The sequence below is a fragment of the Erinaceus europaeus genome, chromosome 7 (genome assembly GCF_950295315.1).
Source record: "Erinaceus europaeus chromosome 7, mEriEur2.1, whole genome shotgun sequence".
In the NCBI taxonomy this organism is placed as follows: domain Eukaryota; kingdom Metazoa; phylum Chordata; class Mammalia; order Eulipotyphla; family Erinaceidae; genus Erinaceus; species Erinaceus europaeus.
In genome coordinates, this window is record NC_080168.1 from 74,713,820 (window position 1) to 74,725,837 (window position 12,018).

Sequence of the window (12,018 nt, forward strand, 5' to 3'; positions counted from 1 at the left end):
ATCTACATGAACCATTTCAGATCTCTGAGTTGTCACTTAAGGCTCAGAACCACATCTAGAAAACAGTGTCTGTTGGACAGATTTCACAGTTGGTCCCTCCTCCCCCTTTTCCTAGCTGGAGCTCTGAGCTAGGGCTTCACCCCATCTTCCTGCCATTGTGACTCCAGAAGTACTAAGACTTCACAGCTGAAAAGAGCTCCCATGCTTTCCATTATAAGAAGTTTAAACTGTGGGACATTCTCTTGTGTCTCTCCTAGGCCTTCTTTATAATTGGTCATTTCACTGAAGTCTGTCTTCTTAGATTTCCTATTTTGCAAAGGCATCATCTGTAAATTAGGTTCTCTCCTTTCTGAGTAGTGCATCCCTGCCTTACATGTCCCAGTGATGAATGTATCGGGCTGTGGTGGTAGTGGCAATGGCAAGCTGTGATACGATGACTTCCATGGTTTCAACATTTATGTCTAGTTTAAACCTTATGGTACTGTTGTCATTTCTTGTCCTATAAGATAGCTCACATGTAGGGACTTTTTGAAAGAATTTTTTTTCCCTTCCTGAAAAGGTAGATCATGGGTCTGGCTAAACAGCTCACTTGGGTAGTGTGCTGCTTGGCCATGTGCAGGTCTCACGTTCGAGCCCAACCACCACTGCATTGAAGGAAGCTTTGGTGTTGTGGTCTCTTTCTCTCTCTAAAAAGGGAGGTCACTGAGGAGAGAGACTTCTGCTCTTCTTTATCTCTATATGCTTGGTGTCAACAGTGAACCCAAACATAACTTATGTGTAGATGGTGGGAGTTACAAATAATAATTACCAGTTCACCTCTTTAACTGGGTCACTTAAAATCTGGAAGGAGATACAATTCAAAGTTTTTGTCCCATTTGTAGATAAAAAGTATAAATTTTGTCTAAATGGCTGATTCATGTATTTTATTTTCTAGCTTTTCCAACAAACATACAATTAGGAATAACAACAAATTGTCTTCTTTGTACCTGTTTATGAGGAACTGAAACAGATTTATGTTGATTTAGATGTTCTAAAATTTCCTTTGATTAGTACTTTTCATTCCATAGTTGTTTATATTTCTGATTTGCAATGGTGTGTGTGTGTGTGTTTTATTTATTTGTTATTTTTACTGTAGCACTGATCAGCTCTGGCTTATGGTGGCGCAGGGGATTGAACCTGGGACTTTGAGCCTTAGGAAGGAAAGTCTCTTTGCATAACCATTATACTATCTACCCCTGCCCTGCAGTAGTGTTTTGTTTCTAATGTCACCTGTGAATTTAATCATTTAAAAATGATGACATGTCACTTCTATCAGAAAGACCATCATAAGCCCTCTTGTGGGCCACTCCAGGAACTTGTATTCACCATAAAGTAGCAATAGTAGGGACTGCCCCTGTAATGAGTGCAAACTAGAATGTTCTCACTTGTGATCATGGATTGTGAACACAGACTGACAGGGTCTCATTCCGAGATTACACAGGCTCCTGTGCTAAGTACAAATATATATGGGCCTTGGGTCAGGTTGATGGGGTATACAGTTAATTTTATTCATAGATTTTCAAGTTTAGGAGCTACTCTCTGCCCTAGCCTCAACTCTGACACCATCTTCCCAGACAATGTTTTGTTAAGTTAGCTATCAAGTTCAATAAAATATTATGGGCCTCAAGGAAAAATAGGCTTCCTAACTTCCCTCCACTCAAAGATCCCTAATCTCATCTACTCCTAGAAACAGGCTGGGTATATTCATCAACCTGCCAGTGCCCATAAGAGAAGCAGTCACAGAAGCCAGAACTCCCACCTTCTATTCCCCCCAATGAATTTTGAACCGTGAGAGAGAAGAGGAAAAAGGACATTCAGAAGTAGCAATAGGTGTGGGTGTAACTTATAAAGGAAGAAAAGGCAGATATATATAATTAGGATGGGGGATACAGAACTCTGGTGTTGGGTATGATATGGAATTATACCCTTCTTATCTCATGATTTTGTGGATTGATATTAAGCCACTAATAAAATTTAAAAAATGACATGGGAGAAACGGCTGAATAATTCGCAATACCAATCTGGTAGAAGTCATTTATTGAAAAAAATTAATATCTTTGCTATAAAATTTGTAACAGGAATATTTACTGAATGTTTATTTTAATGTATAAACTTGAATATTACATACCAAGTACAAGACAGTAGCACTAATTTTCCCTTTATTTACATTTTATGAAAATTGTTATGCAGTCCAAATTAAAAGAACATATGATGGAGAATAATTACATTAGAAAAATAATATTTTTGATAAAGCATTCTCAAGGAGTCCAATCACATTTTTTCTGCCTCTTCAATAAGGCAAAAGTCCCTGGAACAACATATAACTTAATTTACAAAATACAATAACTGATCAAACACAGATTCAAGTTTTCTTTTGGTATGATTTTTCCTCACTGTAAAATTTTTTTTTTTTTTTACTAAAACAGAAAAATCCCCTCAAGATGTCATTGAATGATTTCAGCTATACATTACATACAGGGCTCTGTAGCCTAGCAACATCCTTCGCTACACCATCATTCATTTTAAATATCTTGCTGGGTGAGCTCTTCTCCAATGAAGCTTATTTTAAGTTCTTGGAGCCATTGGTTTTTGCAGGAAGCAGATCTGTCACAGTATGAAGCTCTGTTTGTCTTAAGGAACCAGTACACAATTACACTGCCACTCACAGACATGCCGGACCAGCCTCGCTGGGTTCATCCTAAGATGTTCTTGCTCTTCACACTCAGGTAGTTTTAATCCCTTCAAAGGCACACAACTTCCACCTTTTCTCCAGCGTGGCTCCCACCCCTGTGAACTCCTGTTTGAACATGCGCGGCAGTCTCATCAGAAGCATCTCGATCTCATTGGCGGATATCTGTTAGGGAGAGAAAGAGAAGTGACTTAGGGTTGGCTAAGTGTGTGCTTTTCCAGTGGAAAGAACAATCTGTAGAGTGTCAAGTGATGTCCTAAAAAATGAGCACTTTTCACATCATATATTCAATATTCTTAGGCCAATAATAATACAATTTCAGTTAGAGTCCTGAAAGTGGAAATGAATTATACCTTAGGTTTTTGGTGTGAATTATTTGAATATTTTTCTCCATGAAACACTGTTGAAAGGATCATAAGATTCTTGGGTTAACCCACAGAAGTCTGATTAAAAGGTCATAGTGATATGACCTTTTAAAAGTATTTATTTTTTTTCATCAAGCATTGTGCAAAGCATCTTCATCAGTGTCCTGTCCCCATGGCAAATGCTGTCATCTGTATCCATTTCATAGTTCCATCAAGGTATAACTGACATAAAATTGACTGCATTCATAAAATTTGTTTTGACACATATATACAATTATGAAATAATTACCCCAAGGTGGTGGTACACCGGGTTAAGTGCACAGAGTACAAGGATCCTAGACTCCTAGTGGAGAAGCAGGTGTCTTATCTTCCCCTCCCCTCTCAGTTTCTCTGTCCTATTAAAGAAATGGCCATAGGAGCAGTAGATTCATAGTACAGTTCCAGTGATAGCCCTGGGGGCAAAATAATAATAACCCCAAGCATCAATACAGACATAGCCATCCTCAAAGGTTTTTGAGAATCTTACTACAGTTCTACCTTCTTACCCTACTACCCAACAGCCACTGATTTATTTCCTTTCACATATAAGTAAATCCAGAATGTCTTTCTGACTTATTTCACCTAGCATGTGAACCTCAAAGTTTATTCATGCTCACAGATGTTGAGGTTGCGTTCTTTATGACCCGTCTTCCACTGCAGCCTCTTTTTTTCCCCCTTTATTGGGAAATTAATGTTTTACATTCGACAGTAAATATAATAATTTGTACATGCATAACATTTCTCAGTTTTCCATATAACAATACAGCCCCCACTAGGTCCTCTGCCATCCTTTTTGGACCTGTATTCTCCCCTCCCTTCCCAACCCAGAGTCTTTTACTTTGGTGCAATATGCCAACTCCAGTTCAGGTTCTACTTGTGTTTTCTCTTCTGATCTTGTTTTGCAACTTCTGCCTGAGAATGAGATCATCCCATATTCATCCTTCTGTTTCTGACTTTTTCAAGGTCCATCCAAGATCGGCTGAAAACGGTGAAGTCTCCATTTTTGATAGCTGAGTAGTAATCCATTGCACTGCAGCCTCTTTATCTGTTCACGCATCAGTACCTACTAAGGTGGTTTCTATACATTGGATATTATAAGTAATGCTTTCACTGAATGTATATTTTCAAATTGGTGTTTTTATTTTCATCAGGGAAATTTGAGAAAGTAGATTTGGATCATGTGGCAGGAATTCCACCCATACTGTTTTCCACAGTGTGTGTGTGGGAGGGGAGGAGGGGCTGCCATTCCTCTACTTCTTCACAGCAGCAGCCTTGGAGTGAGGTGGCTTCTCACTGAGGTTCAATTTGCATTTCCCTGATGATTGATGATCTTGGAGCATCTTTCTATGTGCTTATTGGCCCTCTGCCTATTTTTTTTTAATCAAAATTTGAAATACTAACCCTTTTAGACATTTAATGTGAGGTTATTAAAAAAAGAAGAGTGGGGGCCGGGCTGTGGTGGACCTGGATTCGAGCCCCCACCCCCACCTGTAGGGGGAAGGCTTTGTGAGTGGTGAAGCAATGTTGCAGGTGTGTCTCTCCAATAAAGAAAGATAATAAAAAAAAAATCAAGATATTCCAGAGTATCACTCAGGTAATGTGGTACCAGGGATTGAACTGCAGGCATGCAAGCTCTGTGCTCTACCAGCAACTATCTTCTCGCATCCAGTAGGTTGTCTTTTTAAAAACTTTTTTATGAGGGAGGGAGGGATAAAGCATAGGAAAGTAGAACACCACTTAGCTCTGGTGTGATGTGATGTGGCTTCAGGCTTGAAAGTCCTGTGCTCTACCACTGAGGTATTTCTAGGCTCTCATCATTTGCAGATGGGTTTCTCTGCTACATAGAAGCTTGTTGGTTTGATGTGATCTTTCTTTTGCTTCCCTTACTATCCTAAAGCCAAGGAGCTAGCTTACTACCTATGTCTCTCTCGCTGCCAGTGATCTTATGGTTTCAGTTCTTATATTCAAGGTCCTAACCCATGTCCCAGTTAAATTTTATTTGTAGTTTAAGGTAGTGGTCTAGTTTTACTCTTTCACATACAGCTGTCCAGACTGCCCAGATATTTATTGAAAAGACTGTCTTCTGTCTCAGATTTCCTTGCTTCCTTAGTTACAAATTTATTGACAGTCTTTTCTGTGGGTTTATATCTGGACTCTCTATTCAGCTTATTGATTTATGTCTCAGTATGCCAATCCCATACTATTTTGAATCATACTGTTTGAATCCAGGGGGGATAATACCACTCAGTTTTTGTTGGGTAGTATGCCAGCTCCCCCTGGCTTCTGCTTAACCATATGCCTATATAGGGATTGATTTGATCCCATTCAAAGCTTTGGTCTATTTACATAAATCACTTTTACATTTACATAAAGCACCACACTCCCTCCAGGGCATTGGTGGTTTAGTGGTAGAATTCTCACCTCTCCTGGTCACACCCTGATCCTCTCCTTGTCACACCCTGATCTTCCACCAGTCACTTTTCGCTCCACCCTCTCTATGTCACATCCTGTTTCCACCCTACTTGGAGGTATAAAAACAGCTGCTCTTCTGATTAAAGACACTTGGAAATTGCTTTCTGGCTCCGAGAGTTCCAGAGTGTATCTCCTGCGAAGTTAGTGTGGCACGAGTTCCTGATCCCTCTCCCACACAGCAGCCTAGATCAGCTCCAGATGAGTTCTCTCCAACCCAGAGAGTACTAGCTCTAGAAGCACCCTCAGGCTACCCCAGCAAATTTTTGTTTTGAGATCAAGATTATGTTAATTGATTTTGACTGTTCTTAGAGCTTTCCTCTACTTGTTTTCTTCCTTTAAGGTTTGATGACTATTTTTAGCATTTAAGGTTCACATAGAATGTTCTATGTAGATAACAGTCTACCTTAATTTTGAATTGTAAGACTTGTTCTCTACTGCTACTTGTACCCTTACTGGAGAGTCCTGGAAGACTCTGAGGCTTTCAGACAAGTGGAGGGACTAGTATTCCCTGAGGGACAAGTATGTGAGCTCGCTTCTAAATGATACTAGTGTGAAGCAAGGCCAACAGCACACTTGAAATCACCTAGTGAGTCTCGTTCACTAGCTGATTTTCACGTAGCTACATCTGCCTTGGGACTCGGGACTAGTGCCTGTCATGTCAGAGTGGCTTCTAGTCTCCAAGGCTTTTGGGGTCTCCTGGTTGCAAGCCTAGTGTTTGTTTCAAAGATAGTTACTATGGCAAGAGATCTTAAAGGTTGGGGACTTAGAGGGGCTGTGTTACTGCTCACTCTCAGATGTTGTTCCACATAGTGTTTTATATCTGATGGGTGTCTGTGAGGACAGGAGCCCAGGAACTTCTGCCATTTTGAGCTAGGTTCAGATCCCTGCTCCCTGGCCGTGTGTGAGGGAGACTGCTCTGCATTTGATGTTCTATTTTGTTTTTGCCTTTCTTGTCATGGGGTGCCAAACCCAAGGACAGGCTGAGTTACCTTCCTGGATGTTCTCAAATTGATGCCAGCCACTACAGCTGGTGGAAGGCATTAGAATTAGAACCAGAAGCAATCCAGTAGGGTCACTGACTCTCTGCTCAGGGACAGGAAGCCTGAGTGATTCTATTCTGACTTCCCTGGGCAGATGACCTCACCTTTCTAGACAAAGATAGTAACAAGCTGGTTGTCTGGATCAAGTGGCAAGGCATGTCCACTGGGAAGCAATTATAGAAGCCAGAACGCTCACCTTCTACACTCCCCCAACTCCCAAAGAATTTTGGCCCATGCTCCCAGAGGGCTCTGAACCCAAATTCCATCAGGACTCAGAGAGAAGAGGAAAAAAAGAAAGGACTCTGATGTAATAATAAATATGTGTAGGTGTGACTTAGAAAGGAAGAGAAGGCAGGAATATAGAAATAATAGAAAACCCTTGTTTGTGATCTTGGGAGAATTACTGAAGTTTCCAGTGGAGGGACTGGGGACATAGAACTATGGTACTGGGAATGGTGTTTTCCCAACCAGCTTTGTACACATTTATATGCTAATCTTAGGTAACTCCACAGGAGCCTGTCATCAAAACAGCCAGTGAATCATGGGAAATGGTGCTTTTCTGAGTTTCTTTTGATTGGAGACTAGATTTCAAGCACTATCATCAGAAAGCTTATTTACCTAGCAAAGTCCTCACTTGGTAGGACTGACTGATTAGTCAACTTGTCTAAATATCATTCCTATTTGGGGAAAAAAAAATCAGTGACTGTCTGAGAACTTGGCCTTGAGTGCTCATCTCACCATGTATAATTTACCAGCCTTTGAGCAAGTCATGTACAATGCATCTGTCTACACGGTTGTGGCAGTGATTTTTTTTCCCCAGCAGGGTTATTACTGGGGCTCAGTGCCTGCATGACTCCACCACTTGTGAAGTTTCCTTCCTATAAGTGGGGACCAGGGAGCTTAAACCCAGGTCCTTGAGCATGGTAATGTCCATGTCACCACCCAGCCCCATGATCTTCAGTTGAGGAAATGTAACAGGCCTTTTGTGTATAAAGAACCAAATAAATAGCAACCACCATTAACATGAATACTGTATGCCAGATAGAATTATAACTGCTTTTCAGATATGCAGCTATTTGTTGCAGGTGATAACCCACGAAGACACCGAGGCACGCCGTGAAAGTGGGATTTGAAATTTTCCTGATTAATCAGTTTGGATAACCAGTTAGCTCTTCCTTAGATTCTGAGCCAGGAAATAATATGGTGGCAATCAGTGTCTTCAGAAATTAACTCTAGTTTGCAGCTGTTGGCAGTGCAACATCACATTCTGATTTTGCCATAAAAAACTAAAAATGTAGGTCCAAGTGTGTCACATGTACACAACAGATCACCCCAAGTACCTATTCTAGACTGGATAAATTCTAGAGCATTTCTTTTAAGGGTGTTTGTAACTCAAGCCAGAAGAAAGGTCAGGGAGAAACTGCTCTCAGGCTTGTTTGATGGTTTTAAAATCTTTTTTCTACCCTGACATTCTGGCCAAAGCATTTTCACTTTTAAAATACTTTTATTTCCTCTGTTTTGTTCTTTTGTAAAATAGTCTGTCATCACTTACAGTTCTGCTTTTACAACACTACTGTCCTACCAATAATTTTTTGGTCCTGGAATTATTACAGAAAACAGAGTGCTCTGACCTTCCTTCTGAGGTGAGAGTGAAATTAGCCAATTGCCTCACCATTTGTATGGGATGGTCTTTCCAAGGTCCTTCTCTCAGTCTCTGCTGCTTCTCAGCTGGTGAGAATCTAGACTGAAGCCTGTGCATGGCTTCTTGTATGAAATTCAGTCCTGTCTTCCCTCTCTCACAATGATAATGATAAGAATCCAATTTATGTGGTTAATTCTGTGGGACACATGGAGGTTAGAAGCTTGTGCCATGTATGCCATCATATTCCTCTTTGTGCCCTGTATCACAGGCTCTAGAAAGTGGGGAAGACTGTCCTAAACATACTCTCATCACCCCCCTTACTTTTAGTCTTGGTTCCTCCCACCCGTTTTGTTTACATAAGAAAAAAACTAACATTCTTTTTAGCAAGGTCTGACTTGCTAGTTTATTTGTAGATAGAAGCAGAGAGTAAGAGAGACCACATCACTGAAGTGCCCTTCACTGCAATAAGGCTAGCCTTGAACTTTGGTTGTACACATGGTAAAGCAATGCACTATCCAAAGGAGCTATTTCACTGGTCCTTGATTTTCTAATTAAAAAGAAACAAAAGATGAGGAGTAAAGACCCCCATACAACCAGAGGCCTGTGTGCTAATGCCATAGAGGTAATTTATAAGATCTGCTTGATTTATTTTCTGGCTTGCTGATGCTAGCCTCAGCCTCCTTTCCTGGTCTCTAAGCACATGCATAAATTGTCACAAGTAGACACAAATCAATTTTATTATGGGAATGGCTGATTCTGTGTCCCATATCAATCAAGCCAGGGGAGCCAAATGAAGAGGGTTCTTGTTTGTGATACTAAAAAGACACAGAGCTGCGGGCTCAGAGAAATCAACTGCAAAACCAGATTTTCTTTCAGAGCATGGCATCAGTATATAGATGCCTGGCAATGAAGACCTGGGGGGAGGAGAAGTTGCTAGAACATGTGTGACCTCAAGGATACCTCCTGCGAATCACTATTCCTCTTCGTTGGCTCAAATGACTTATTCTAGGTATCTTTTGTTTCTCTAGTCCCTAGGATAGAACTGGGTAAGTGAAAACCCATGACTGTCAGACCTCACTGGGTCTCTGGTAACTTGGTCAGTTTCTACCACTCTGTCATACTGTTCCCAGAGGAGCTGTGCTATCTGGAAAACACATTCATTCCAGGCTGCCAAGGAGGGAGGGAGCACAAAATTATTTACATGCTGTGCTGGGAAGCACCAGAATAGGTACAATCTTAAAGGTTATTTAGAGGGTGACCTCATGGACAGTGCTGGAAACTTTCATGGACCCACCTGCAGTCTGAGCATGCTTCCCAATAAGGTTAATTGGAATCACAGGCACTTTAATTGTTTCCGTAAGTATGTTTTTAGCATGAGACTTTCATGCCTGAGGCTCCAAAGTCCTAGGTTCAATCTCTTGTACCACCATAAGCCAGAGCTGAAAAGACTCAAAGTGTTGGGCCTTTTCATTCACAGCCGTCACATCAACCCTGGTCTTGGCAATAGGGGGCAGCTGGACACACTTGGAAAACTGAGTTCTAATCCCCTCAAGAGTATATCAACTGAGGAAGGTCAAAGGGATACTTCCTCTCATCTCTAAGACAGGAAAAGTTCATCTGCTAGTTTTCCCTCCTAAACATACAGAATCCTTCCTGCTTAGGACTGGTGAGTGGGCTTGAAGGGCTTAGGTGGGAGGTCCTATATATGGGCTGGAAACTGTTTTCACAGTAGCACTGCCTGTTGGTAAGAACGGTCCTGCCCACACACAGGGCATCTCTGTTGACTCAGGAAGTCATCTCACCCCATCCACCCTTTCTTCCTCAGAGTGATTCTTTCTCACTTAGCACAGAAAATACTGTTTGTTCTGTTTGTTTTATTTTTGCTATCAGGGTTATATCACTGGTGCTCAGTGCCTGCATGACAAATTGACTGCTCCCAGTAGCTTTTTTTTTTTTTTTTTAGTGACAAAGACACCTGCAGGTGGGGACTAAGAGTTCAAACATGGGTCCTTGCATATGGTAACTTGTGTGCTTTATCAGTTGCACTGACACACAACCCCCATGATATGTTTCTGATAAGAGAGCTGACACATTTAGAAGAGGCCATCAAAAATGTCATTATGAAGGACAGGAAGACTACTTGATTGGAAACTGGCCTACACAATTTAAGGGGCCATGTGAAATTCATATGCTCCATATCATTTAGATTAATCACCACCTCTTGTATTTCCCTTTATCCCTGTGTAGAACTCCTAATAAACACAGTTCCATCACAGGCAGGGTTGAGCCTTTCAACAAAAGCTTTCCACTTGGGGTTTCCAGAAAGAAAAGGAAATAATGCCAACAATACTAGCAACAATAGGAATCATTTCTTGAGGGCTTATTCCATGCCAAGCACATTGAGGCAAGTGTTATTTCATTGAATCTTCCAGGAAAAGGTAGCAGTGAAATTCAAGACTAAGAATACCAGTGAAGGAAAAAACCAGCCCATCAACAAAGCAACACCGCTGTCCTATCCTTCTCACTTCATCTCTGAACACAGAAGACAATAACAGCATTCTGAACTCTAAGAACCTTATAATCTCGAGAGGCTAAAAAGGCATGAACCTCAGTGACTAACAAATGCTTTTGTTGCAGAGGATTTCTCTCTGTCAGGAAGCAGAAGACCACTGCAAAGGCCAAGCAGCTGTGGGCCCATGCATTTGCTGTGTGTTCTGGAAAATCTCTGTATTCTATTTCCCTCACGGAAGGTCATGTAACAAGCTGCTTAGTGGCAGGCCCCTGTGTCCTCCCCAGGCAGAGCTGGTTAATGACACCACTTTACTTCCACGGAGGCCCCACTCATTATTCACTGGGATTTGATACACAGATTGAGAGCTTTTTGTTTCTGCTCTTTCAGCACACAAACACTGCAATGGGCTGAGAGGAAAGCTGATTGAGAATGAGTGACATTTGGATGCTGGTGCAACCCTGAGGGGCACAACTGAGATTAACTCTGCCAGTGTTTGGTTTTTTTCCACTTAGAAAGTAATGCTGGAAAAAAAACACTACTAATGCAATTTTCTCAAAGTCAGATCAGGTCTCCATGTTATATGAGGTGATTTTTCCTTCTGCTGTGGTGTCCTAATACAGGCTCCTGTGAGAACAGGGTCTAGGAAAATGCCCCATTAGCTGACCTGATTTCTCCCTTGTTTGGGGAACTCTCAGGCCAAATCTCTCAGATGGGTTTTTAAAGTAATTTGGCAGCTGCCGATGGCCACTGTTATTTTAGATAACTGCAGGTGAAAAGACAGCCAGCTGCCCCCAAACTAAAGTCCTTCAAGGGAAAAATAACAAACTTCTCCGTGCTCTTAACCTCCTGGGGCAGCTCACATGTTAGCAAGACAAGGCCACTTGAGATGGAGAACTTACCTTAGAGTCCAGCTGCTGCATGTATGACCAGAGGTATTCTATGTTGGCTCCAAAGGGATGGACGTGAAGAAATGTTGATATGATGCCTGGATTAAAAAGACAACCATTGGGCATAGTGAGAATTGAGTAAGAGTCTCAGACAATGCTGATCCCAGTGGTGCTTCCGATGGACTGCATTTTGGTCTAATACTCACTGAATATTTGGTATTTTCAAAACACACACACACACACACACACACACACACACACACACACACACACACTTTTATTTTCTTAAACCACAGCACTGTTCTTCTCTGGCTAATGTTGGTGCTGGGATTG

At 41.4% G+C, this 12,018-nt stretch overlaps 1 protein-coding gene across 17 annotated transcripts in view; it reads right to left on the reverse strand.

Annotated features, from left to right (window-relative positions):
- Positions 1–2,059: 2,059 nt before the first annotated feature.
- Positions 2,060–12,018, reverse strand: part of ENOX1 (ecto-NOX disulfide-thiol exchanger 1) — a 772,227-nt gene continuing 762,268 nt past the window's right edge. For all 17 annotated transcript variants that reach the window (XM_060194781.1, XM_060194780.1, XM_060194779.1 and 14 more), the window contains 2 exons: positions 11,698–11,783; positions 2,060–2,893 (listed from right to left, as the gene is read on the reverse strand). In XM_060194781.1, the coding sequence (XP_060050764.1) occupies positions 2,762–2,893; positions 11,698–11,783 (218 nt within the window). In that variant the 3' untranslated portion in view covers positions 2,060–2,761. The remainder of the gene's footprint in view (positions 2,894–11,697; positions 11,784–12,018) is intronic.